Consider the following 23,464-nt stretch of genomic DNA (forward strand, 5'->3'; position numbering starts at 1 on the left):
TTCCATTGACACTCGAACTGTTCGTTAAGCACATACGTTCAGGCCGAGTATGCTCTTGCAGCGAGCACATGTCAGGTCTTATACAACCAATGCCTTGACGTTCGGACACATTGGATAGGTACCGACGATCTTCATTGTGCAATGGTAGGCTATGATTTGTCTACCTCTACAGTATACTTTCGCGCGCTGACCTCGTCTGCAGTTATTATATCTATACAATCTGGATCTGTACGTTTGGCGTTACTCAGTGCGCTCTGAGCTCTTTAGTGAGAATGAATGCAGTACTGGGTCAACGTCCGTACAAGTGGCCCCTCACGATATTTATGGCAAGTCCAATCACCTATTTCCCTCATGATTCTCACAGTGCATTCTTTCCTTTCGCGTAGAGCTTCCTCACATTGAGCTCGTTTAGTAGGTTAAACCAGATCTTTCCATACTTGAAACACTCACGTCGAGTCTATCAGTTCTTGGTTACGGTGGGCTCCCCCTTTTATGGAAACGTGGCCTTGATCTCATATTCCCGCTTGCAAAGTAAATGTGAAATTTGGGTATGTTTCAACCAGGCGGCGCTCGGGGTGCAGACACCTTATATAACTGGTCTTTAGCGTGCATCACCCTTCTTTTCCTGCAGTATTCAGCCAACCAAGGGTATACAAACAATCCATCCTCTGTCATGTCTTCCATCTCATCGATCCCAGGATCTGGCGATACTGCAAACTCTAGGCGCCGTATTGACGGATATCTGTACGACCACGTCCCTCATTCTGATACTGAATGGACAAAAGACGGGCATTAAGGCGTACGTTCGCAAATATTCTCGTGTGCAGGACGGATGACTTATCGGTCCTGACAGGACCGACCGTCTTGTCCAGAAGCTCACTATCTACGCGGTGAATAGAGGCGGCTTGATTACGTGAGTATAAAGCTCCACATTACTCGGGTTGGTGGTCATAGCAGTTGATTCTCGTTTGCATAGTGTCGTACAGACCACACAATTCATTACGGTGAGTTCTTCACAGCCGATGGAACGATGTTGTGTTGAATACAGGGTCAAGTACATTGCACTGCAGAAGAACTCGCTGTATTGGGTGATTTTCCACCTTCCTGGCAGCAAGAGTAAGTGGTCATTTAGTAGCGACATTTAGAACACACGCTCATTCACAAGTGCCGATGGGTCGATGTAGTTTATTTCAATTCCTTCTTGGCTGTGCAAGTATTCTCCCAACTGCATAGAAGGAGTATCTGATACAATAACCGACAGCCTTAATGCTCGTCACTCTTTGGGCGCAAATGACCAGAAGTATCTTTCTAACGGGTTTTCCATGATGGAATTTCCAGTGGATCCTCCGTCATCAAATGAGATTATGTCGTCCAGGCGAGTTCCCCTTTTTGTTCGCCCTCACATTGTACTGACATGTACGATATATGTGATTTCGGTGACAGGCTTTCTGGTCATGTCCATGTCTAAGATGATGACGACAAATAACGACGGTTTGGTCCGTCGTCGCGATGAGTTTTCCGTGACATTTTCCCACGCTTGCGAAGCCTAGTTTTCATTCCTGTATGTTGTCAACGATCAAATTACCGGCTCATTCGCAGATGAGCCTATCATATCAATAGTGCACGGTTCTTCATAGCATTAGCTTACTGACCTTGGTCTATGGGAGGTGGCTTCCTCCGTTTGTTGTTTGCCCTAAGCTAGGCCGAATAGTCGCCGAGCAGGCTCTCTGAGACGCGAACGCTCTCAGTTGATATGCCCTTGCGATTTCGGAATTGTGCTATCCGAGATGCCTCCAAATACGGCGCTTGTTGTTGCTGAGGGTATAAGTGGACATGACGTAACTCACTGGAAAGCAATGTTTTCCGGAAAGTACGGGACTCATAACACCTGTCATAAGTCCGCTCGGGTATGATGTCGGTCCCGAGGATCGCAATCATTACTTTCCACAGACACATTGTGTTCCTGTCCAGTGGACCTATCGCCGACATCAGAATGGAAGTCGGTGAAAATTTGATCTGTGGCCTTCTTGATTCGCACAAGACCTCTTTGATGATCACAAGGAGGACACCCGCTCTGGTCCGAGGCTACGTGCGACAGGTTGTCTTACTTCTGTCATGGCAACAAGACGATCCACAACGGTTGTCGCGTGCCTATGTAAGGAGACATTACAACCAACGAACAGGAGATCTATCAGTACACTGGGCTGCTGTTAAGAAAGGAAAAGGATCATATTTTGAATGTGGTCTCCACGGTATGTTGTTCACTGGCTGGTTTCAAACGCGTCACTGTTCACACACACTACTTTGCCCATAGATACCCGGACAGCTGATACTTTCCTATCTAAACTCGTCACTGTTCGTCGTGACCAACCCCTCCTGCATACAATTCGCTCGATGCGCTGGCTGAGCATTGTTGTCGCAGGCGCATGGCAGATATGTACAGATTTTGTTCGGCTCAGACGTGTGTGGCGTCTGCGATGGTAACGACGTCGCGCCCTGGTCCACAGCACTTAGAAGATGCCACATCCACGCGATTTACATAAGCCGTTACTTTTTTTCAGCGAAATGATCTACAATCAACAAGAACATAGCTCTCTCCATATCCTGCAATTTCAACTAACATTACTTCTATACGGCATCGCGTGAAATTGGCGCTTCGCAACCCGCTCCCAACGATCGTATTAAAGCGAACTTCTCTCATGCCAGCCATTCACACAACGATACAGTGCCCTCCCCCCGCTCAATATGTCGGATGGTATCGTCCTTCAACCTGCGTTCAACGAGGCGCTGGGCCCAGCGTTAATCGGCACGATAGCTGCTCTCGCGTTGGTCATGTCCATCATCGATGCAGCGTCAATCTATGCTCATGCCCAATCCCAGATTGTACGGTTTGAGCTGTGCTCAGGTGATTTATTACGCTGCGGCGTATCCAAAGGACAAACTACTTCTGAAAGGCTTGGTGCGCCACGGTTATACTATCTCGTTACAACTCAGGCTCACTCATGGTGCTCTTCTTAGGTAGCTATTCTATGGTACGCCTTCCCTCTCAACAGCTCCATATCAAGGTACTGACTGCCATACCCTCTAGGCTCCTCGACACTGCGGCAGCCGTCGTCAATGCCATGGTACGGCATACGATAGAGTTTGACTGTGTCAGACAAGTAACTAGGCCCCAGATCATATGGCATTACACAATCAAGACAAAAACCGATATTATAAGACTTGTCGACGTGTTCAGGTAAGTGGGTTCTGCTGTGAATATAGTCGAAGCTCATAGTCGTCTAGCGTTGCGTCGGTCGGTCGCCAACCTCAGAGTCATTGTTCATCTCACTGACAGAGGCACGTTCCGGCAGTCCGAGTATGCGCTTGCTGTGGGTGATTTTCAACTATACGGGCACACAAACCTCACCGCTGAGCGCTTTGGACAGGCACCGACCATCTTCATTGTCCAATGGTATGTTGGAAACACTCATTACCGTGGACTGTTACCCTGACACATTTGCATGTTCAGTTATTAGATATACACTATCTGGATTCGTGAGTTACCATTCTTGTGGGTCTAGTCGGAATATCATAGCGCCAATCAAGTACTGGCTCACCGCACCTACAAATGGCCCCTGACAATTATCATGGTGCGTTCGTATTCTACCTTGATTGATCACAGTGTTTCCAAATGATGACCTCTTACAATATAAGGCCTCTATGTCCTTGAGCTCATTTGGTAAGGGATGCTGTTCGGTATACATGCAAGAAGAACTTACGATGGGGCTCGTAAGTAATTGGCTATGGTAGGTACCACTCATCGCTTCCCGGATTGGGATGGGTCTTATAATCGTTCATTCAGTGAATGTAAATTTTAGGTACTTGCTGCAGGAACCCATACCCATACCCACCGTGCTCATTCCAAATATCCATCAGCATTCATCATCCCTACTTCCCCGCGGTATTCATTCAACACATGGTATGCAACCGTCTATTTTGTATTTGCATATCTGATATTGAGCATGTTTCTAGGTACCGGCTATCTTACAAACGTCAACAGCCACCTTTGTGGATATTTGCGCAACGGTGACCCTGCTCTTCGTTCTAAGACGGCAAAAAAGTGGGTTCAAAGCGTACATTCTTCCACTTGCTCACGATGATCCATTGACACTCATGCATATTGCGGCAGGACTGATCGCCTCATTGAAAAACTATCAATGTACGCCATGAACCGAGAGGTCTTAACAACGTGAGATTCTGGTTCTTGAGGACTCTTGTTTGGCTTCATGAATCACATGATTATGGCGTTCATGTAGGATCGTGCAGATTGCGCAAGTCGTTACTGTAAGTTTCGACAGGGGACGTTCGTTATGAATCGGCTATGCTCAGCCTCGCTTTCAGTATGTCGCACAAAAGAAGAATGTATTGTACTGGGCGATATTTTAAATCCCAGGTAGCAAGGGTGAGTGCTTCGGCATCTAGAGATATGATCTTGAGGTGATATCTCATGACCTCATATAGTCTATTTCAACTCAATCCTTGCTGTGTGCGTAATCCTGACCTTGTTCAGAGCCGTTTCCTCACCTCATTGACAGACTCAATGCCCGTCAATATCTTCAAAAAAGTGGGCAGAAGTACCTTTCTGACGGCTTTTCCATATTGGATCTTCCGGCCGATCCTACATCTCCGGATGACATACCGCTAGGCGATCGGCAGTACGTATATCTCTATCATTCATTCGTAACGGGCAACATTGACGATGTCTCGTGATACACTGGATATCAGTTGCTCCAGGCCCACACAATCCATGAATGGTACCGTTCCAACAGACGATCACCGAGCATGTCAGGAGTCGGACCTTCAAATTGTTTAGTGACTGGGACCAAAGCCGGCCGGAATACATCCTCCTTTCAGATGCAATGCAACTGTTACATATGAATGGACTCATACATCTCGCTCTGGCTCTGTCCTATCGTCCCTTAAACATACAGTACTGCTTCCAATTGCAAACACAAGCCGAATCTTCTGAACCTCAGACACAGAAAATATGTTGACATTAGACTTCTATCTGAGCATTCGCTGTGGTTCATGAGGTTGACCAGGATCACACACACGAGTCTGATATGAATACATGGTAGACACTAAGATAGCAGTAAGAAAGCATTTGGTACAGGGCAACGTGACTGCGGTGAAACACATGATACAATGACCTAGAGCATCATAGAACTGATGCGCTCGCAACCATAGAGAATGTCTTTAACTGACAGGGCGCAACCATTGCCTGCAAGCGCTGATATCCGCCTAAACAAAACGTGAAGTCAACCCAACGAGCGTGTATGTCGAGTGGATTTGCACAAACGTCAGAGTACTGCAGCACTTCCTGTATGTCGAGCCTGACAGTCACGACCGCCTTTGATGCTTTACTTCTGAAGTGCGCACGGCGAGCGTGGCCTATTTCTCCACCGCTACGGACGTTGGATTGATACTTCAGGATGAGCGACTCGATAGCGCCGTCTATTGTGGCACATGCGGTGAGGAGAGACACGGGAAAACGCAGCGCGTCGGGTTCTAAGACACGAGGGTATAAGTGCATAAAGTAGATATACATATATTACAGAAGAGGGACCTACGCATCAGCGCTTCAAGCAGAATCGCCCACGCTTCCTCTTGCGCTATGCTCCAGCCATCGTCGAAGGCAAGCAGCTTGCGCAAGCTAGGAAGGGCGAGCCACAACTCTTGCATATACGCCAGCGGGGTCACACTGCCAATGGAATATGATAGGGCGTATAAGATATCCCGATGAGCCGTCTGTTAGGCAACGTCAGCGCTGCAGCAAAGCGGATTTAACAACGGGGAATGCTGACCTCGAGGTCGTCATACGTCATCGTATGCGGCGCAATAGCAATAAATTCGTGGGCATTGATCGAGTAGAGCGGCATGAATACATCACGGTGAAACTGGACGAAAAAGCTACTGTCAATAGTAACTACTCGTGCAGTGCGTCATGCATACCTTGACACTCAACGCCATACATGCAACTGCGGTGTCCCACGTAACCGCCTCCTTTCCCTCGTCTTCCAGGACCAACTCCCGGTTGACACCGATGGAGGGAGACGAGGCTGGGGAACTGAGACGCAGGAAGTACCGCGTGAATATATACGCTGCATGGAAACGTGTCTCATCAGACGTCGTCAGCTGCTCATAGAGAGCGCTGCGGGAGGAAACCGCGGATGTCGAGGGTATAACAGGAGGTAAAGCCTGCGTTTGTGCAGTTCAACACGATCAGCTGATAGGCGATGGGATGCTCTGACACGCACTTCGAGCATCCAGTCAATGACCTCCATGCGGAGGTTTTCGTCTATCCCCGAGACCAGCTGAGGCCCGAGAAACGAGCTATCAAGTGTGTCCCTCCCACCACAATGCTCTCCGTCTTGCAAGGGGCAGTCACGAATCTTGCGTCTGCTACCTGCAAAGTTGGGCGACTTGATAGCCTCGCATTTTCCAATATGATGTTCACCGAAACCGTTCTGGCTGTTTGGTTCCTGGATATCAGTATGTGCATGAACAGCGTGGCAAAAAAGGCCGTCCGCCTCCCGTTCGACGCTCTCCTTCGCGAGCATTATTTTGATCCTCGCCTCCGCCGCGGCTTCATCAGAAAGCGGCTCGCGAGGAATATCCTCATAAGACGGAGGAGCGAGGATAGGAAAAGGATTCGGCATTGGTGACAGAGGAGGTGCTGCTACTCTATTACGGCGCCGGGAGCGGGGAACAGGAGTCGCTGGTTCAGTTGGAATATAGCCATAGTAAAGAGAAGTGGGAGAGGCGCAATGTTTATCGGGCGTTTTGACGTCGAGATGAATGTCATCATTTGTAGCAACGATGGAAAAGCTCGACGAAGGAAGCGCTATAGCCGGAGTCTGAGAAATGACTTCAGTTCTCTTGCGAAGGAATGGAGTAATGAACATCACCTTGCGAAGGGGAATCCGGTTCGCATTTTGCGCTGGCTCGGACCGTAGGGAGTCTGCACGGCGCAAACTAGCGGCTCGCCGCGCATATAGTCGTCCGGACGGAGCAATCGTCTCTTTGTTTGCCTGTTGGCGCACATGATTCGCACTCTTGAGACTTGGGCGCCTGACCACGGAGTCTTTCTGGGCGAAGAAACGTGAGGTCCTGGTGTTGGTCTTGTGTCTCTTCAACCTTGGCTGTGCGGCCACATTCTCAGTGTAAGCAACCTGGGTATATGCGTCGATTTTCATGAAATCTGCACTGCCCGGATCTTCAACACAGGGACCAGACGTCAGGACTTGAGAGAGACGGCGTTTGGTGCCACTACTTGATGCATGAGCAGGACCACTTGATTCAGAAGGCGCGTTTGAAGTCCCAGGGCACCCAGGAGAGGCATGCTCAGGAGCGTATTGCTCGCCAGATGTAGCTCCGCGCGCTGAACAATCACTGACGCGTGGGATTGATTGGAAGCGGTGGTCAGAAGAGTCCTTAATTGGTCCAGAGGAAACGGTAGAAGCGGCTTCTAGCCCAGCATCGGAGTGGTCAGTACTGTTTCGCGCCTTGAATTCGGCATCAAGTGATCCCGTATGAACGACGTCGCGCGAGCCAGAGATTGCGGAAAGATGTGGAGAGGAGAGACACTGAGTCTGCATGCCGTCCGAGCCGCTAGCCAAGTCAGAAGGTGGCGTAGAATCAGCGCGTGTTTCGTGCTCTGAGACTGTAGACACAGATGAGTCATTGTCGAGGATTGCGGACGCCGAGTGTTCGCCAACAGCTAGGTAGCGACGGAATTCGGCCTGCCGGCGCTCTCTTTGGGCGATGAGGAGCAACTCGTGAAGCCTGTACAAAAACGGAGATTGCGGCGCAGACGCAACAACTGACTCCTCGCAGGGTGTCTGAGTGGATTCAGATTGACCGAAGAGATCAGGGTCGTCCTCAAATTCAGCGACCCGTTGGGTGTCCTGCAAGCCCACGGCAGCCTTTTCTGAAGAGACGTCTTCCTCCACTCGCCGACTGCTTCGGCGCGAAGAAACGCACGATGAGGATTGAGAAAACAGATCCCTTGAAGTAGTTTCTTCTGGGCAGTAGTCCGGAGGAGTAATAGCAGGTGACGAAGATCCGAGGGGAGAACTTGATGCCGGAACAAGACCTTCAGAGCCAAGCCGGTAGTAGTCGAAGTCGCTATTGCCTTCTACTTCATGGGTGACTGGACTAGATGATGGAGAAGTAGAAGTAAAGCCAGTACCAGAATGTCGGTCGAACATATTTATAAGATACACGAGGCTTGCTTTTTCGGAGCAGGGAGTAGAGTCTATATGTCGCTGTAATCTCTAGTTGGGTGGGCTATATGCGTCCGTTCCTTTGCTAATTGCGCCAGATACACCTCGGGCCGCACGGACACCGTAGAGAGGAAGTGCAAACCACTCGCGACCTGGCTGCGCTACCGTCTGCTGAGCTCTCGCGGGTAAGTCTTGACGATATGGTGGACTTTGAGACAGGTTGCCTCGGCTGCTGAGTATAAGACCTCTGTAGAGCGGTTGACCTCTCCTCACTCGGAAAGTTGACTCTTGTGTAAACTGCCAAGAGGTCAAAATGAGAAGTGCAGGGTGCAGGTTTAGCGAAGCGCGAGTCGCGAGAGAAAAGCGTATCCTCACGTGAGCGCGTCACGAAGCTGAACGAATCCGGACTGGCCAATCGAACTGTAATCGTTTACAGTTTAGATCTACTACCACACAAATATTGGTTTAGCCCGACACATCTACTCCCTAGCAACGTTTGCCATAGCCAACCAGTCCCCATAGTATACACACTCTTGCGAATCCACCGGGCCTCCACTTTTGCAGAAATCAAACGTCGGGCAGCGCGTGCACGGTGCCTGCGAGAGGCCCAATGCTACCCGTTCCTGCTTAATGGCCCGATATACGTACGCACCGCCGAAGCTGTCCGAAATGTCGATACCTCCGGAGGCATCCATCGCTGGTGAGGAGGATCGCTTTGCTCGCGACGACTTCGATGACGACTTTGACTTGGACTTGGACTTTGACTTCGACCGCCAAGACGAACCGTCTTCAGAGCCACTCGAAGCCGTCTCCGAGAGAGACTCGCTTTCGCTCTCGGAGGAATCATGTTTGCGCTTTCGATTCCTACTCTTACTCTTGCTTTTGCTTTTTTTCCGCTCATTTTTTCCACTGTCAGAGTCGTCGGAGCCGCTCTCGTCGCTCTCGTCATCGTGCCTGCGCTTCTTCCGTTTGCGCTTGCGATCACGATCCATATCCTCGTCGCTGTCGCTGTCTTGAGCCTTCCGGCGTCGCTTCTTGGCCTTGTACCTCTCTGCTTCTTCCTCAGAGTCGGAGTCAGACTCCGAGTCGGAGCGGCTCTTCTTGCTCCGTTTCCGCTTCAGACTGCGCGAGCCGCTATCCTTCTCCTTGCCTTTTCTTTTGCGCCTCTTTCTCTCCGCTTCGCTCTCGTCCTCACTATCACTGCCATCTCGGTCGTCCCCGGCATTCATACTCGAGTCCCATAGTGACGCGGCGAACGCTGGAACCTAACAGAAAATCGCATTAGCTGGCCGCTCACAGCTCAACGTCACGAACCAAATAGCCATTCAATCGGCACATCCAGAACAGCATGTTCTGAATGCAAGGACAGACTGGCTCCTGTTGTAACAGCTTCAGACAAGGCGTGGGTACCGACCTTCTCTATCTCACCGTCGAGCACGAGGACATTGAGCAACATCTCAACGTGCTCCACATTCAGCTGCGTCTCCGTGATACGGCTCTTGCTAAGAAATGCGAGGATCTGCTGTGCCGTTGGGTACGGCGGGGCAGCGGAGATGGGGTAGAGAGGCTGTGTGCGAGATGACGAGTCTTCTGAGGTCGATTTAGACTTGGGTAGACTCTGTGTCGCAGCTAAAAGTTAGCGACTGAGAGATGTGTACGTTGTCTCCACGAACTTTCTCTCGGATGAAACGGAGGCATGCACTACAGAGCAACTTGATGAACTCGGTGTCTAGTTCATTGTCCGTGTACCAAGGACCGCCTGTCATCTCTACCGATGGGTCCAAATGGAAGAGCATGTAGATCTTCCGTGTAGGATACTACGTACGCAAGAGCGGTTGAATACATGTGAGATATTAAATTCAAAAAAAGCTGAACACACCTTCACGGACTTCACCGCCTTGATTAGCTGCTTCTGAACAAGAGACTTGAGGCAGCGGTCGATGACTGTCTGGTGAAGCTCCGTTTTTGCTTTGAGGTGTTTTGTCCAGATGCCTGCGAGGCTTTGGTCAGAGAAAGCTTCGAGAAGTAGAAGACGGAGGTCGCGGGTGTACCCTCATTTCCCGACGCTTGGATGTGGCTCAGGACCATGTTCTCCTCGCCGCTCATATCCTTCTTCCTGTGCATAATCAGTCGCACGCCCATTCCTCGCGCAAGTCTAGAGCGTACACGTCCAGCTCCTTTTTCAGAACAGCGCGGAACGACACAACGCCCTTAGTGTCCTTCATGGCCTTGAGCAACCCCTGCAGAATCCAGCCAAACACCATGAGCACCCAGCTTTTCGACGTGATAGACCGCAATAACCGTGCCCAAAAGGAAGTTGATTGCGGCCATCCGCGCCGACGCATCGGGGATAAGTGCCTCGCATTCTTTCTGCGTGAGGGTCTGCACAAGAGGACCATCTCAGTACGCCTTTCCGAAACGCAATGGAACACGACGCACCTTCTTTGCATCAGCAAGCGCGGCTTGATGCAGCTTCTGCTCGAGCGCATTGGGTTTCCTCCCACTCATCGCTGCACACGCCCAGCGAGTTGAATGAGGATTAGGGCAGTGGCAAGAGGAAAGTGAGATGTGATCGAGGATCGTCTGCTCGGTAAAACCGCGCGGCATAACCCTGGGCTGCATCTAACCCAAGTCACATGAGCTGTGACGCGACGCGCCAAAACAGTACGTTGGCGCGACTGCCGACATCATCAGCGTTCGTTCATATTGTCTCTGCAAATGCGCCTTATTGGAATCTCTTACTTCGCTCATAGAAGACTAGCCTATAGCCTGTCATAGATCTGTATGTCTTTGTCGTCCGAGTTTGCACAGCAGGCGGACCAGGATGAATTGCTCTCATCTTTCGAGAAAAGCGCAAACGCCGTCCGAGAGCTGACCCAGCGGTCAGTCGACATAAGCATATTTCCTCTACACTCTTTTCCTAAGGTCTCTGCACAGATTTGAACGTGATTATGCGCGTCCGTGGATGAGATTGGTTTTCCAGGCGTTCCGGGAACGTCCTCTTCGCTCGGTGCGTCTCGTCGTTAACGCATTTTACGCAGGCTAATGTATCACACCGTAGAGTTTTCTGACAGTGTTTTCAGCTCTGAGCTTGCTTCCAGCACTCTCCTTCATGTAAGTCAACACACACTGTCCAGTTGCCTGAGCTTGAATTCGTGTGACGGTAGCGGCTTCTCTTTATTTGTCTTCGCTACCTTGATCTTCGTCTCATTGGCAGGCGCTCTCTTCGCTGCTGCGATTGTTGTGTCGCTCTTTGGTAAGTCAGCAGCTGACACTAAGAGGCATGCATCGCGCTGATGGCAATGACAACGCAGGAACGCTCTTGGCCAGCACGCTGGCCATATTGTTTTGCATTTCCCTGTTTCTCACTGTGTCAGGAATGGCGGCATACCTTGTGCTGCGCCTCGCGCTTCTCGTGCACGGAGACGGACCACAAGCAGGCGTCGCCGCCTGGGTAGGCGAGAGCAAGGGGCTCATCCTTACGTCCTCGCGAGGACTGCAGTCTTCGGTTGACAAACTTGGAGAGGAAGAGCAACACTATAGTGATGCACCCGTGACTACAGTGCTGAAAGAAGAAGCCCTACAAAACAGCGTTCTCGATGAGGACAATAGTCAGTAACAGGCTACTTCGTGTACTTCTTGATCGTACACTCCTCCGCGAAGACATCCGCGATGTGAGTTCGTTTAAGCTTGCTATATAATAGCCCAACCACAAAGACACTACAACAAAGAGAGCGGCCATAGTACAGTTGCAATCACGGAGTGCAATCGCGATAAGGTAAGCCAGCTTCAAGACTTCGACTGGTTTGTATGGGATGAGACATAGCGCGCTTCCTCCATGCGATGCGTGAGCTTCTCCAACAGTGCAAGTCGTTATGACATAGTGCAGCAGCCAGAATGTTGGAATTGCGATTAACGTGAAGAACATATCAACGGAGGAACAGTTTTCTGCAAACAGTCTTGAAGATCCGATATGTCCAAGAGTAACGCTTATGAGATGCAGGGTCAAAAATAACCGAGCTTTGCTTCAACCTTGCTCGCTTCGCCGGCCTATCGTCATTACCATCATCATCGTCGCGGCCGCGTTTGCTAGGCCTGCTCCGAGTGGTGATCTTTCGTCGCGGACCCCGGGTCCTTGAGGGCCGATATACGGAAGATTCGCTCCGATACTGACCGTCGTCCAGGCTACTCGAGAAGTCGCAGTCCCCTTGAATGATCTTACCTGTACCTGTGAGGGTGTCATCTACGGTCCTGACAAGGCGCTCTAACGGATAGTGGTCATCAGGCAAACTGTTGCTGTGGAATTTCCGGTCGTCCTTGACACAGGGTTTAAAAAGCTCGGAGGGTTGCGGATTCACCGGGATCGCAGGATCATCCTCTGGCCAGCCCGGGCTAGCGAGTGCCTCGTTGAACTTCGCCAGCATAACCTCATGCGTGAGGGGTTCAATCGGGTGATTCAAGTGGGAAAGCAAGCAGTTCCGCCGACAAAGGTCCCCTAAATTAGCCAGCAACTTCGACATCGGGCGGTTTCCCGGGACCGAAATTGGGGTATTCTGAATAAGCCAGACGCTCTTGTACTCAGCGAGGGCGCTGTCCGAGGGTGCCTTGAAGTAGAAATCGCTTGCTTTCTGTTCATTAGGATGGTCATGCTTAGTGTGACGTAGCATGAGCCAGAACAGCAGCCAGTAGAACGACTCCAAGTCATGGCGAGCTTCATGTAGAGAGATCCCTTCCAGCACTTCGATGGCAATGAAGTACAAGGTACCCTATAGTTGCCTCCTTGAGCGGTCTTATAATATGGAAGTTGTATGCGCTCACCGTTCGCTCCTGAGCCCATCGTTTGATAGGTCTTCTCTCGCTGGGTGAATGGTCACCAGGTTCATCCAGTCGCGTCCCCGGCCCATTATTCGCTACATACCGTTGCCGAGCATATTGCTCTCAACTCTCTCGGCTGACCTCTAGACCTCGCTCTTTGAGGAACGTCTTCCAATTGAAGCTATGATCAAAATCACCAATGAAGCCTGTGAAGGATTCGTCTTCAGCGAGTAGCACATTGCCCTCGCTGATATCTCTATGGATGATACCAGCCTCGTAGGCTTTTTGGTGACCTACAATGCGGGTTAGCAACGAGCATTCTGAGAGCTCCGTCAACCAAACAGACTTACCGATGATTGCATCGCGGAATGCCTCTATCAACTGGTATGTCCGTGTGAAATGTGAGATTGGTCGTCCCACTGTCTTCAACACTAGTCTCATATGGCTTCGTTCGAGTTCGCTATTCCACAGCGCGCTAGGACGAGCAGAGGACCGAGTGCATTGACCCGTGCTGATGCTTTGATACGTGGTGCACGACCTAGAACACAAATTGCCGCTTCCTTTCGGGGTTTTTCCGCGTTGCATCCATCGAGACAATACACCAGCACGTTCGCTGACAGTGTCATAGCAACGAAGTTCCTCACGCCCGAAATCGACAGAAGTATAGACCTCGGCTATCCCACGCAAGCCATGCTGTCTCTCATTGCGATCAGGAATGCGGCTGCTAGACGAAGCATGCGATGCATTATCAACACCGTCACGAAGGATGGCGTGAAAGTCTGTTTCAGCTAGAAATAGCATTCTGCACCATGAATCTTTGATAGCATATCTCTTGCCATCCACTTCGCCATCTCTAAAAGCTTCCCAGACGGTCGTCGCGCGGGAGAAGATGTCCGGATTGGTGTATAGCAGCCTAAATGCTAGGAACCTAGATGTATCCCCATTTCTGTCTCGTACGGTGATCCATCGACACATCCTCCGCTCGTCTGGCGTGAGAAGAGGCTTCTTCAATTTGCGGAGTAGCTTCTGTGACCAGAGAACGTCACGCTTCTCGGGGATTCGGATGAATGGATCCGCGCCACAGACACCAACTGTGCCTAAGGGTGGATGCACCAAGTTCCATAGAAATCCACGAAGGATTTCGGGATGCTCGCAGTAATTGAAACTCTCTGATACAACAGCTGCAGCATGATCGAACCGGAAAATGCGTGCAGTGGCCCCAAAGATGCCGACGACGAAGACAAAGAGCCGGCGCTGTGCCATAAAGATATTTTGCGCATGGAGAGTCATTAGTGCCAAAGTGTTGTTGTGCTGCCCAGAGATCTTGCAGATTGGATCGTCGTCCTCCTGCTGCATGACCTCAAAGACGACCGAGATGTCCGCCCATTGAGGCAACGCAAAGAATCCACGGTCGTTTCCTGGGAGTGACGCCACAATTGTAGGGCTGCTGGAACATTCTACCATGTTACAAGTGCTCAAGGGAGGTTTGAGCAGTCTTCCCTTTGTTTCTACAAAAGCCAAGCGTCTTCCTTTAGGGAATGATTGGACGAGGTGCTCAAGAATTGCAACCTATGACACCATCTCAGCTCGAATGCGACAGAATATCGTAATATGATTATATACAACAAACGCGCACAATGCTACGCCCGTGTCTTGTAGTCTTATTGGCCCCTCATTTGGTATCCACAGTGGTATGTTGGTCTTCGTGGGAGTAAAAGCGCACAGGAAACAGCCAGTGCAGCCATTGTACACGTTGAACTTCTTGTCAATCCTGTTGGACAGACGTTCAACTGGGTGGAGAGCATCGACATCTGTAGCATGAGCCTGCAAGCCGTCCGATTCTTCAGTGCTGGACGAGTAGCTAGTAGTACCAGTTGCACAGGTGCCCAAAGTATCGGCGGAGGAAAGAGACCCCATGCTGTAATATCAAGATTAAAAAGGAATAGTAATCACACTACAAGCAGGACTGCGTGAAGTCGACGTTGACGTTCAAGAACAACTTGAAGTTCCCGCCACACACGCGGTATGCACACGCGACCGCAGTTTCGGAGCAATTGACTAGGACCCGGGGGAATACCCCCAGAGATCCGAAAAGAGCCAGTTTGGGGGGCAGATAAGATTAGACTTTTCACGATCTCAGCGCGGGGACTTCGGGCATGTGTCCTGGGAGAACTGTACACTCACCAGGTTTGGGTGAGATCAGTGGCAGAATGGTCTCACGAGACGTGGAAATGCTGCCAGAAGCAGGTCATTGTGAGGGACATTTTCGGTTTGTTTAGGATCGGAGCTCTAAAATATGGGGTCCTAATGGAGTACCGATGCATTGATATAATGATTAGAATCATCGGTACCCGACAGTCGTACTTACGCATCCACTCGTGACGAAAGTGTATAGTCTGCGATGAGCATAGTAGTACATGCTCATCCATATCGAGAAGGTCGTAGTATATAATAAGAGACAAGGATAGAACATGTTCTCCCGAGTGTCCTTTCCGACCAGATCCCGGGCCCTGGCAATATTGCAGGATGTGATTGTAGACAAGTCAGACTCGCTGAGCGACCTCAATGCCGCTGTCGACGACGATGCTCCCGCCAATATGTTACCGCCGGCAGGTCCTGGTCCGAACTTGGGAGATTAGATGCGAGCGTACGCTGTCAAACGGATAGTGTCCGGGCGTCGAATGTGTGTGTGTGTGTGTGTTACATCGAGCAGAAGAGATAGAAGTACAGATATCTGACAGTGCTCACGTGTGAATTGAAGGCTAAGAGAAGAGATGCCAAAGAAGACATACTAGACACACGAAAGACAAGCAATTATAACAAGCGAATCAAGTCCCTAGGGTTCCGAAAGAGGTATACTTCAGCGCTGTGCGTAGAGCACTTCTGAGTAGAAGCGCTGGGAGGCTTGGTAGGATCCGGAGGGCGTTGTGAATGATCGACCTTGGCCGAGTTCGCACGTCCTCTGCGCGTTCTGATCTAGGGCGCTTCGCTGGTTCATATTCGTCGTCGTCGTCGTCATCGTCGTCTTCACGACCGCGTTTGCTACTGGACCTGCTCTGAACGGCAACTCTCTGACCAGTGTTCTGCAAATCCCGGGTGTGTTTGTATCGGGTCCGTGCACGAAAACATACGGACGGTTCGCTTCTACACCGAATACTGCTTGTGCCATGTGGGCAGTCCCTCTCCTTTGAGACGCCCTCGCGGACAGGAAAATATGCGCTCCGGATGAGGCGATCTTCGAACCAGTGGGTGCTGTGGGTCGCCTGAGTGCTTTCCATGCGGCGGGTGCTGTGAAGTTCGTCGGTATCGTTGGTATCATTGGTATCATTGGTATCGTTGGTATCATTGGTATCATTAGTATCAGGTTTATGAAGCTCTGAGGGTTGCGGATCGCGATTCAATGGAATCGCGGGATCATACTCTGGCCAGCCTGGGCTGGCGAGTGCCTCGTTGAACTTCGCCAGCATAGCTTCGTGCGTGAGGGGTTCAATCGGGTTATTCAAGTGGGAAAGCAAGCAGTTCCTCCGACAAAGATCTCTGAGATCAACCAGCAATTTCGACATTGGGTGATTTCCCGGAACCGAAATTGGGGCGTGCTGAATAAGCCAAATCCTCTTGTACTCCGCAAGTGCGCTTTCCGAGGGTGCCTTGAAGTAGAAATCGCTCGCTTTCTGTCCATCAGGATGGCTATGCTGAGTGTGACGAAGCATAAGCCAGAACAGTAGCCAATAGAATGACTCCAAGTCATGGCGAGCTTCATGTAAGGAGATCCCTTCCATCACTTCGATAGCAATGAAGTATAAGGTGCCCTATAGTCGCTTCCCTGATGAGCTTTCGTACTTTAAGTGATACATATGCACTCACCGTTCGCTCCTGCGTCCATCGTTTGATAAGTCTTCTCTCGCTGGGTGAATGGTCACCAGGTTCATCCAGTCGCGTCCCCGGCCCATTTTTTGCTACATACCGTTGCCGAGCATATTTCTCCCAACTCTCTAGACTGACCTCAAGACCCCGCCGTTTGAGGAACGTCTTCCAATTGAAGCTGTGGTCAAAATCACCGATGAAGCCGGTGAAGGATTCGTCTTCAGCGAGTAGCACGTTGCCCTCGCTGATATCTCTATGGATGATACCAGCCTCGTAGGCTCTTTGATGACCTACAATACAAATCAGCAACGAGCGTCCTGATGCTCCTCAACCAAATAGACTCACCCATAATTGCATCGCGGAATGCCTCTATCAACTGGTATGTCCGTGTGAAATGTGATATCGGTCGTCCCACTGTCTTCAACACTAGTCTCATATGGCTTCGTTCGAGTTCGCTATCCAAAGGCATCCCAAGGCGAGCGGAGGAAATGGTGCAATGACCCGTGAGGAGGCTCCGATGAGGGACGCACGCGTCTGTGCACGACTTTCTGCTTGTGTTCGGGTTCTTCGCGAGTTGCGCACAACGCGTTGAATCACACCCCGCATTGTAACGGAGATACTCCCTTCTCCCCAAATCGACACCAATGTAGTCCTGTGCTAGACCGAGCAAGCATGGATCTGTGTCAGCATGATTGTAGGCGTCGACGCTGCGAGAGGCATGGCGTATGCCATCGACACCTCCATGAAGGACATCGTAGAAGTCCGTTTCGGCCGGAAAACACAGCTGTCGCCACGCGTCCTTGATGACATATGTCCTTCCTGTCTTCTCGCCTTCCTTGAGTGCTTCCCAGACAGAACATGCACGAGAGAACATGTTGGGATTAGTATAAAGCAGCCGGAATGCGAAGAAGCGCAACAGATCACCGTTCGTGTCACGTACGGTGATCCATCTGCACATCTTCTGTTCTGCTTGCGAAAGAGGAGGTTTTCCTGATTTGTCAAGTAGCATTTGCGCTCGATAGATATCGACCTCTTCCGGGACTTGTATCGACGGATCCGCACCAGACACGCTAGAAGTAGTCGACAGTGGATGTACAAATCTCCAAAGGAATTCGCGCAATATATCTGGACGCTCTGTGTAGTCGAATGCCTCGGACACGACAGCGGCGGCGTGGTCAAACCGGAATATACGTGCGCTGGATCCGAAGATCCCGACGACAAAGACAAATAGCCGATTCTGTGCAACGAAGAGATTTTGCGCGTGATGTGCGATTCTTTCCAAAGTGTGCTCGTGCTCCATAGCGTCCTTGCCTATCGGGTCATCATCATTGTGCTGCATGATCTCGAAGGCAATTGAGACGTTCGCCCATTCCGGCAGTGCATAGAACGCTCGGTCCTTCCCCGGGAGTGATGCCACAATTGTAGGGCTACTTGCATATCGCTTCATGTTGCGGGAGCTCGTAGGGGGTTTGAGCAGCCGACCTTTGGTTCCTAGAAATGCTAGGCGTCTTCGTTTGGGGAACAATTGGATGAGCTGATTGAGCGCTGCAGTCTTTCCAAAAAATCAATCGAAAGAAACTCGTACAAATGCATTTGTCCGTACCATCGAGGCGCAGAATCCGCCGTGATCCCCTGAGCATAGTGGTCGACCAAAGAGGTCGTGTGGCGCCCAGTGTGGCATTTTCACTTTCGTTGGCACAAACGCGCGCAGGTAGCAGCCAATGCAGCTACGGGAGATGTTGAATTTCCTCTCAATTCTACTGCGCGGTTGCTGTATTCTCTGGGCGTGTTCGACCGGGATACTCTCGTCGAAGCTCGCTTCGTTTGACGTGAAGGACGACTCAGTCAGACCAGAACTGCCACCAGAATCAGCCAAGCAGGTAACAAATGTAGCACCGGAAGAGGAGTTATGTGACTGCATAATGCTTCTGAGAAGATTCAAAGTTTAGACGGGTAATGGTAGTAGTGAAAGCAAGCTGCGAGCCCTTGAGCGCCACATTCGTGTTATACAAGCGCACATGATTGTTGGTCACGTCACATGACAGGAAAGACTGTCGGCGCTCATGATTCAACCGATTGCCTTCTCGCGGCACCTGGATGATTTGCAGATGTAAAGCGGACTCTGAAACAGACCCGTTGCTATTACCAGTCGTTAACGAATGGTTACCAACAAGTGATGATGGATGAAGGAAGGGGCCTGAGGTCACCGCTGCAAGCTAAGCGAGAGACAAGAGGCGATCGAATCGTTGCAGATAGTGCGACCATTGGGCGCGTCAGAAAGGTCTGCCTTTTCTCCTTTTTTTCTGTCTGCAATTGCGGTGGCACATGTGAGGAAATATGTGCATAGCCTTATAGCGGGCGAAAAAAAAGATAGGCGCGACCACCCCAAGTAAGTTGTCTCCGAAATTAAATTGATTATTAAGCTCAATCCTTGTTTTTGCTCCTGAATAATTCCTGTTAAGCACGTTAATTTGCTCAAGGAAAATCGGGGTTTCAATATTGATGTGGGGCATTACCGCATACATAACCCCGTTTTCCACTCTGACAGATATCTCATAAGTTCGTCTTACTCGTTTCATGGACCGCACTTTATGGCTTTGAACTAGAAGTTCCGAAACAGTTGTACAATATCTGGGCTGAACCGGCTCGTGTCAAGATATCGTGCGTCTTCATACGTGGAACAACTACATGGTGGAAAGGAAGTGACAACAGCATGGTGATGGGTATCATAATGAAGGGTGGTGGATTACTGGTTATTGTAAAGATCTAATAAAGAATTGAAGAGAAGTTTCATTCGTTTGATTCGCCCGGGCCCGGGGTGGTCATTTTCATGATTGTCTGCCGTACGCTTGTTTGCCGTGTGTTGGTTTGCACTTTCCATTTCGACATCTTCATCACGTACAGTGGGACTCCCATAAATCCTTGGTGCATTCATACATAGGGACTTTTCCCGTATGCGCTTGGAAATGTACTTTGAGAGAGGATATGCTTGAGTTGAGCTTTGGTCTCCATTGGACGCAGTAGTCATGACCATTTGTCCAGTTGCAGTGTCCTCGGTGATAGTCGGTCCAGTGGCCGCGTTTAACTTTTTCGGTGACTTGATCGGAAGTTGGAACGGCCTCGCTGGATCACTTTCTGGCCAGCCCTGAAGTGCCAACGCGTCTGAGAACGCTGTAAGAACTTTCTCGTGTGTTGGATGATTGTCCACTGTTGAGCTTTTCCTGTTTGACTGGAAAATCTGTCTCAAGTGCGCCAGGAGAATGGTCAGCGGATTGTTTTCTTCAACCTCGATGTCTCCCTTTGGATCTAAGAGCCATTTCACTTTGAGTCTAGACCGCTTATCGTCACGGGTAGCAGCAAAAACCGAACTGCAGGAAAATGCGCCTTTAGGGTGATCGTGCGCCGTGTGTCGTAGGACTAGCCATAATAGAAGCCAATAGAACGATTCGAGGTCGTGCCTGGCCTCGTGTATAATTGGCAGCTTGAGGGAGCGTTCCTCGAGAATCTCAACTGCTACGAAGTAGCAATTTGACTAGGTGTCACTGTCAGCATCTTGTGCGACCTAGAGAAAAGCACATTCTCACTGTTCTCTCTTTGAACATGCTACTAAGTTGATCGCGCTCCAGCTGGATTCTGTTCTCTACTTTCTGTTGATCAGTCAACTCAACAACAGCTGGGATACCAGCTCGACCGCCACCGTTGACGCATTTCTGCCAGCTTGCCAGCGTGGGAGCCCAGCCTCTCAGCTGGAGAAATCGCTTCCAATTGAACGCTTGATCAAAATCTGATATGAACCCCGCAGAGAGCGCATCGGCAGTCGTGTTGAACATCACATTTCCATCGCTAATGTCACGATGGAGGATACCTGCCTCATAAGCTCGCTGATGGCCTAAATGAAAGCCCGAGCAGAGAAAGCATTAGAATGGCGGGATACAAGGTCGAAACACAGAGATATGAGCGTACCTATGATGGCATCGCGTAGCGCCTCGACCAATCTCCTTGTCCTACGGAACCCAGATAGTGGTGCACCAGCTGTGTTCAACAGTATTCGCACCTGAGTCCGCTCGTTTACGAATGCTGTGTAAGGATTGCGGACAACGGCTGAGGCAGTACAGTGGCCGTGAAAGTCTGTGCCAGCAACGGGTTTCAACGATGGTTCCTCCGGTCTGGCAATGTTGAATTCATCGGTCGAGTCCGTGGAGGTGCTTGAACAGTGTGCATCCTGCGTTGCTTGTGGATCAGAAATTGGCTTCCAACGCCTCGCCGGCACTTCTGGTTCGCCTAAATCGATAACATAACCGAATTCTGCGATCCCGAACAGAAGTCGTGGCCGTTCGCTTGGGTCACGGAGGGAAGCGAAATCATTGATGTATCGATAAAACACGTCATCTGACTCCTGCCTTGCGAGCTGTCGCCAGTAATCCTTTGTAATGAAGAGACGCCCGCTGTTGTCGTTTTCGAGGAATGCTGCCCACACGCTAGTGGCTCGAGAGAAGAGGCGCGGATTCACAAACAGCAACCTCACTCTACAGAACCTTACCTCCCTGTCGTAGGGGCCCCGGAAAGTCACCCATCGGCAACCATACTGAGCTTCTGGTGTAAGCGAATGTTGATGATGATTCACCAACACCCGATTGATCCACGCATAATCTGCTGGTGAAGGCACATGGAGAGAAGGATCATCTCCGACAACCTTGCATCGAGTCGAGATTGGGTTTACGAAGCGCCAAAGGAACTGGCGCAAGATGTCTGGTTCTCGTGTGTAGTCAAACTGTGCGGACACTACCGCCGAGGTGTGGTCAAAACGCATGAGACGTGCCTTGTGGCCGTACATGCCGACGACGATGGTGTATAGCCGTTGATGTACGAGGAGTAGGTTTCGCGCATTTTTCGCTAGCTGAATCATCGTCTGGGTGTGCACGGCACCGTATTTATCAACAGGATCTTGGCTCTTCTTCCTCTTGACCTCGATTACCAGGCTAATGTTACGCCACCGCGGGACCGCATTCACACCAGGAAGAGATGCGATGAGATCAGGACCTGTGTTGTGATGGTTATGCTCGAGTTCTTTGTACGGGAATTTGATTCTCTTCTTGCTATTGTTGTGGAAGTGAGGTCTGAGCGACTGCTCGAAATCTTGAGTCAACATTTGTAGGCCTTCGACCTATACGAACACCTGATTATGAGAATGATAGACGTGAATACGGCGCTCTATGCTTACTAGTGGCATGTACATTTGAGACTCAGGGACGTTCACGGGTACATTGGCGAAGACATTTTGTGGCGGCGCAGCCCGCATCGGCATTGGCGTCCGGCTTGGTACGAAGATGTCCATATATTCTTGCATATCTCCGTTGAAAACATGGATGTTTCCCTGGAGCTCCGAAGCCCACCCATCTTCGTTCAGTTCATTAGAACGTAAGACCTGACTCTGTTCAGTCGGGATAGCTATCGACTTGTCCTTGCCTTTGGAGGTGAAGGCGAGATGATGTTCATCCGCCCTGTTTTCAACGTTAAAGTCTGGCATTGAGAGACAAAGCAGGATATCAGATTGTTCAGCGCAGTGGAGAGCGGAGAATGGAGAGGAAGTGAGCAGAGGCGGGACGAACATCAGTGGCGGCGCGCTTGGCCATGGGAAACTTGGGCCACAGCATGTCACGGGCCGCCGGTAACGGTGTGGCCACAATGCACTCATCCTTCCTATAGTGGCACGGATTCCTGCATACATGATCGCCAATGAGCATTCACGACCGTCGTGCTCCTGGCATACGCACCAATATTGTAGCTTTGTCCTCCACATTCGGGCTCAGCAAGCAGACACAAGTCTCCTTACGAGTACCCTTGCTGATGGAAGCATAAATACAACACATGAGTACACAATGGTGCCATACAATGCATAGCAGGAGGTGAATAGAATCGACTAAAGCAGTACAATGAATAAAAACATGGAATACTGAGGTCGATGAAACAGTCGTCTTGAAGGACGCTCCAGATGAGCATTCATTCGTAAACCAGAGTCTCCATGGAGTACGTGCGCATTCCCACTTGAACTCGTGTCAGTGAAGGTGGGCCGGACAGCCTCTTAGAAAACGACGTACCTTTCAGATAGGCTCCACTGCAGGGCATTCGGGCGATATAAGCTTGATGAGCTGCATGTGATGTATACACTCGAGATGATAGCGCTGGAGACGCGAGACGGAGCAGTTGATTAGAAGCCGCTTGGAAAGAAGTGTAATCGCCTTCGGAGAGATCGCGCAGAGAGCTTGAGCTATATATATATATGAGCGTGGTTCTACCGGTACGTAATATACAGCCCACCGTAAGTGCGTCTAGTAGACGAGCAGAGGATGGCCCATATCAGCCAGCACGTACCGGCGACCGCCAGCAGATCAGTATCCAGGTGCAAAAGCGTAGTACCCGAGCCGCAAGACGAGGTGAGGAACGGATAATTACTCTGAAGGAGCGGAAGTTTCGATACCCTCAAGCGTTGGCCCGGGAAGAGCATCACTGCGAACGGC

General features: G+C 50.4%; 7 protein-coding genes across 7 annotated transcripts in view; 2 read left to right on the plus strand and 5 right to left on the minus strand.

Annotated features, from left to right (window-relative positions):
- The window catches only part of POSPLADRAFT_1154644 (hypothetical protein), a gene marked incomplete at both ends in the record, with an annotated part of 2,816 nt that extends 1,671 nt beyond the window's left edge, over positions 1 to 1,145 (plus strand). Inside the window, 5 exons of the mRNA XM_024486866.1 lie at positions 30 to 99; positions 699 to 799; positions 854 to 913; positions 987 to 1,004; positions 1,049 to 1,145. Of these exons, the coding sequence (XP_024335034.1) occupies positions 30 to 99; positions 699 to 799; positions 854 to 913; positions 987 to 1,004; positions 1,049 to 1,145 (346 nt within the window). The remainder of the gene's footprint in view (positions 1 to 29; positions 100 to 698; positions 800 to 853; positions 914 to 986; positions 1,005 to 1,048) is intronic.
- Positions 1,146 to 2,745: 1,600 nt separating this feature from the next.
- POSPLADRAFT_1154700 (hypothetical protein) lies at positions 2,746 to 4,428 on the plus strand (the record flags this gene model as incomplete). Its single annotated transcript, XM_024486873.1, has 10 exons — positions 2,746 to 2,888; positions 3,089 to 3,238; positions 3,278 to 3,454; positions 3,578 to 3,632; positions 3,697 to 3,771; positions 3,874 to 3,961; positions 4,015 to 4,102; positions 4,172 to 4,231; positions 4,299 to 4,326; positions 4,384 to 4,428. 10 exons carry the CDS (start codon positions 2,746 to 2,748, stop codon positions 4,426 to 4,428), a joined length of 909 nt encoding a protein of 302 aa, XP_024335035.1.
- Positions 4,429 to 5,238: 810 nt separating this feature from the next.
- Positions 5,239 to 8,252, minus strand: POSPLADRAFT_1060742 (hypothetical protein; the record flags this gene model as incomplete). The annotated part of the gene is made up of 6 exons (XM_024481298.1): positions 5,239 to 5,283; positions 5,342 to 5,550; positions 5,613 to 5,790; positions 5,847 to 5,939; positions 5,995 to 6,240; positions 6,300 to 8,252. 6 exons carry the CDS (start codon positions 8,250 to 8,252, stop codon positions 5,239 to 5,241), a joined length of 2,724 nt encoding a protein of 907 aa, XP_024335036.1.
- A 460-nt stretch (positions 8,253 to 8,712) lies between these two features.
- POSPLADRAFT_1185100 (hypothetical protein) lies at positions 8,713 to 10,813 on the minus strand. The gene is made up of 8 exons (XM_024489130.1): positions 10,707 to 10,813; positions 10,569 to 10,649; positions 10,434 to 10,507; positions 10,319 to 10,383; positions 10,147 to 10,259; positions 9,941 to 10,084; positions 9,682 to 9,885; positions 8,713 to 9,532 (listed from the first exon to the last, which is right to left on the minus strand). The coding sequence occupies exons 1-8, from the start codon at positions 10,773 to 10,775 to the stop codon at positions 8,747 to 8,749; spliced, it is 1,536 nt and encodes a 511-aa protein (XP_024335037.1). The 5' UTR covers positions 10,776 to 10,813; the 3' UTR covers positions 8,713 to 8,746.
- A 496-nt stretch (positions 10,814 to 11,309) lies between these two features.
- Positions 11,310 to 14,999, minus strand: POSPLADRAFT_1049480 (hypothetical protein; the record flags this gene model as incomplete). Its single annotated transcript, XM_024479757.1, is given in 11 exon segments — positions 11,310 to 11,408; positions 11,659 to 11,847; positions 12,331 to 12,495; positions 12,515 to 13,033; positions 13,086 to 13,202; positions 13,224 to 13,375; positions 13,433 to 13,463; positions 13,701 to 13,870; positions 13,919 to 14,179; positions 14,216 to 14,526; positions 14,719 to 14,999. 11 exon segments carry the CDS (start codon positions 14,997 to 14,999, stop codon positions 11,310 to 11,312), a joined length of 2,295 nt encoding a protein of 764 aa, XP_024335038.1.
- A 911-nt stretch (positions 15,000 to 15,910) lies between these two features.
- POSPLADRAFT_1153848 (hypothetical protein) lies at positions 15,911 to 18,867 on the minus strand (the record flags this gene model as incomplete). The annotated part of the gene is made up of 4 exons (XM_024486782.1): positions 15,911 to 16,891; positions 16,947 to 17,236; positions 17,292 to 18,498; positions 18,550 to 18,867. The coding sequence occupies 4 exons, from the start codon at positions 18,865 to 18,867 to the stop codon at positions 15,911 to 15,913; spliced, it is 2,796 nt and encodes a 931-aa protein (XP_024335039.1).
- An 825-nt stretch (positions 18,868 to 19,692) lies between these two features.
- On the minus strand, positions 19,693 to 23,451 carry POSPLADRAFT_1049481 (hypothetical protein; the record flags this gene model as incomplete). The annotated part of the gene is given in 9 exon segments (XM_024479758.1): positions 19,693 to 20,478; positions 20,531 to 20,835; positions 20,910 to 22,110; positions 22,168 to 22,447; positions 22,638 to 22,642; positions 22,721 to 22,790; positions 23,045 to 23,095; positions 23,115 to 23,214; positions 23,319 to 23,451. The coding sequence occupies 9 exon segments, from the start codon at positions 23,449 to 23,451 to the stop codon at positions 19,693 to 19,695; spliced, it is 2,931 nt and encodes a 976-aa protein (XP_024335040.1).
- Between the last annotated feature and the right edge of the window lie 13 nt (positions 23,452 to 23,464).

The sequence above is a fragment of the Postia placenta genome (genome assembly GCF_002117355.1).
Source record: "Postia placenta MAD-698-R-SB12 unplaced genomic scaffold POSPLAscaffold_15, whole genome shotgun sequence".
Classification (NCBI taxonomy): domain Eukaryota; kingdom Fungi; phylum Basidiomycota; class Agaricomycetes; order Polyporales; family Adustoporiaceae; genus Rhodonia; species Rhodonia placenta.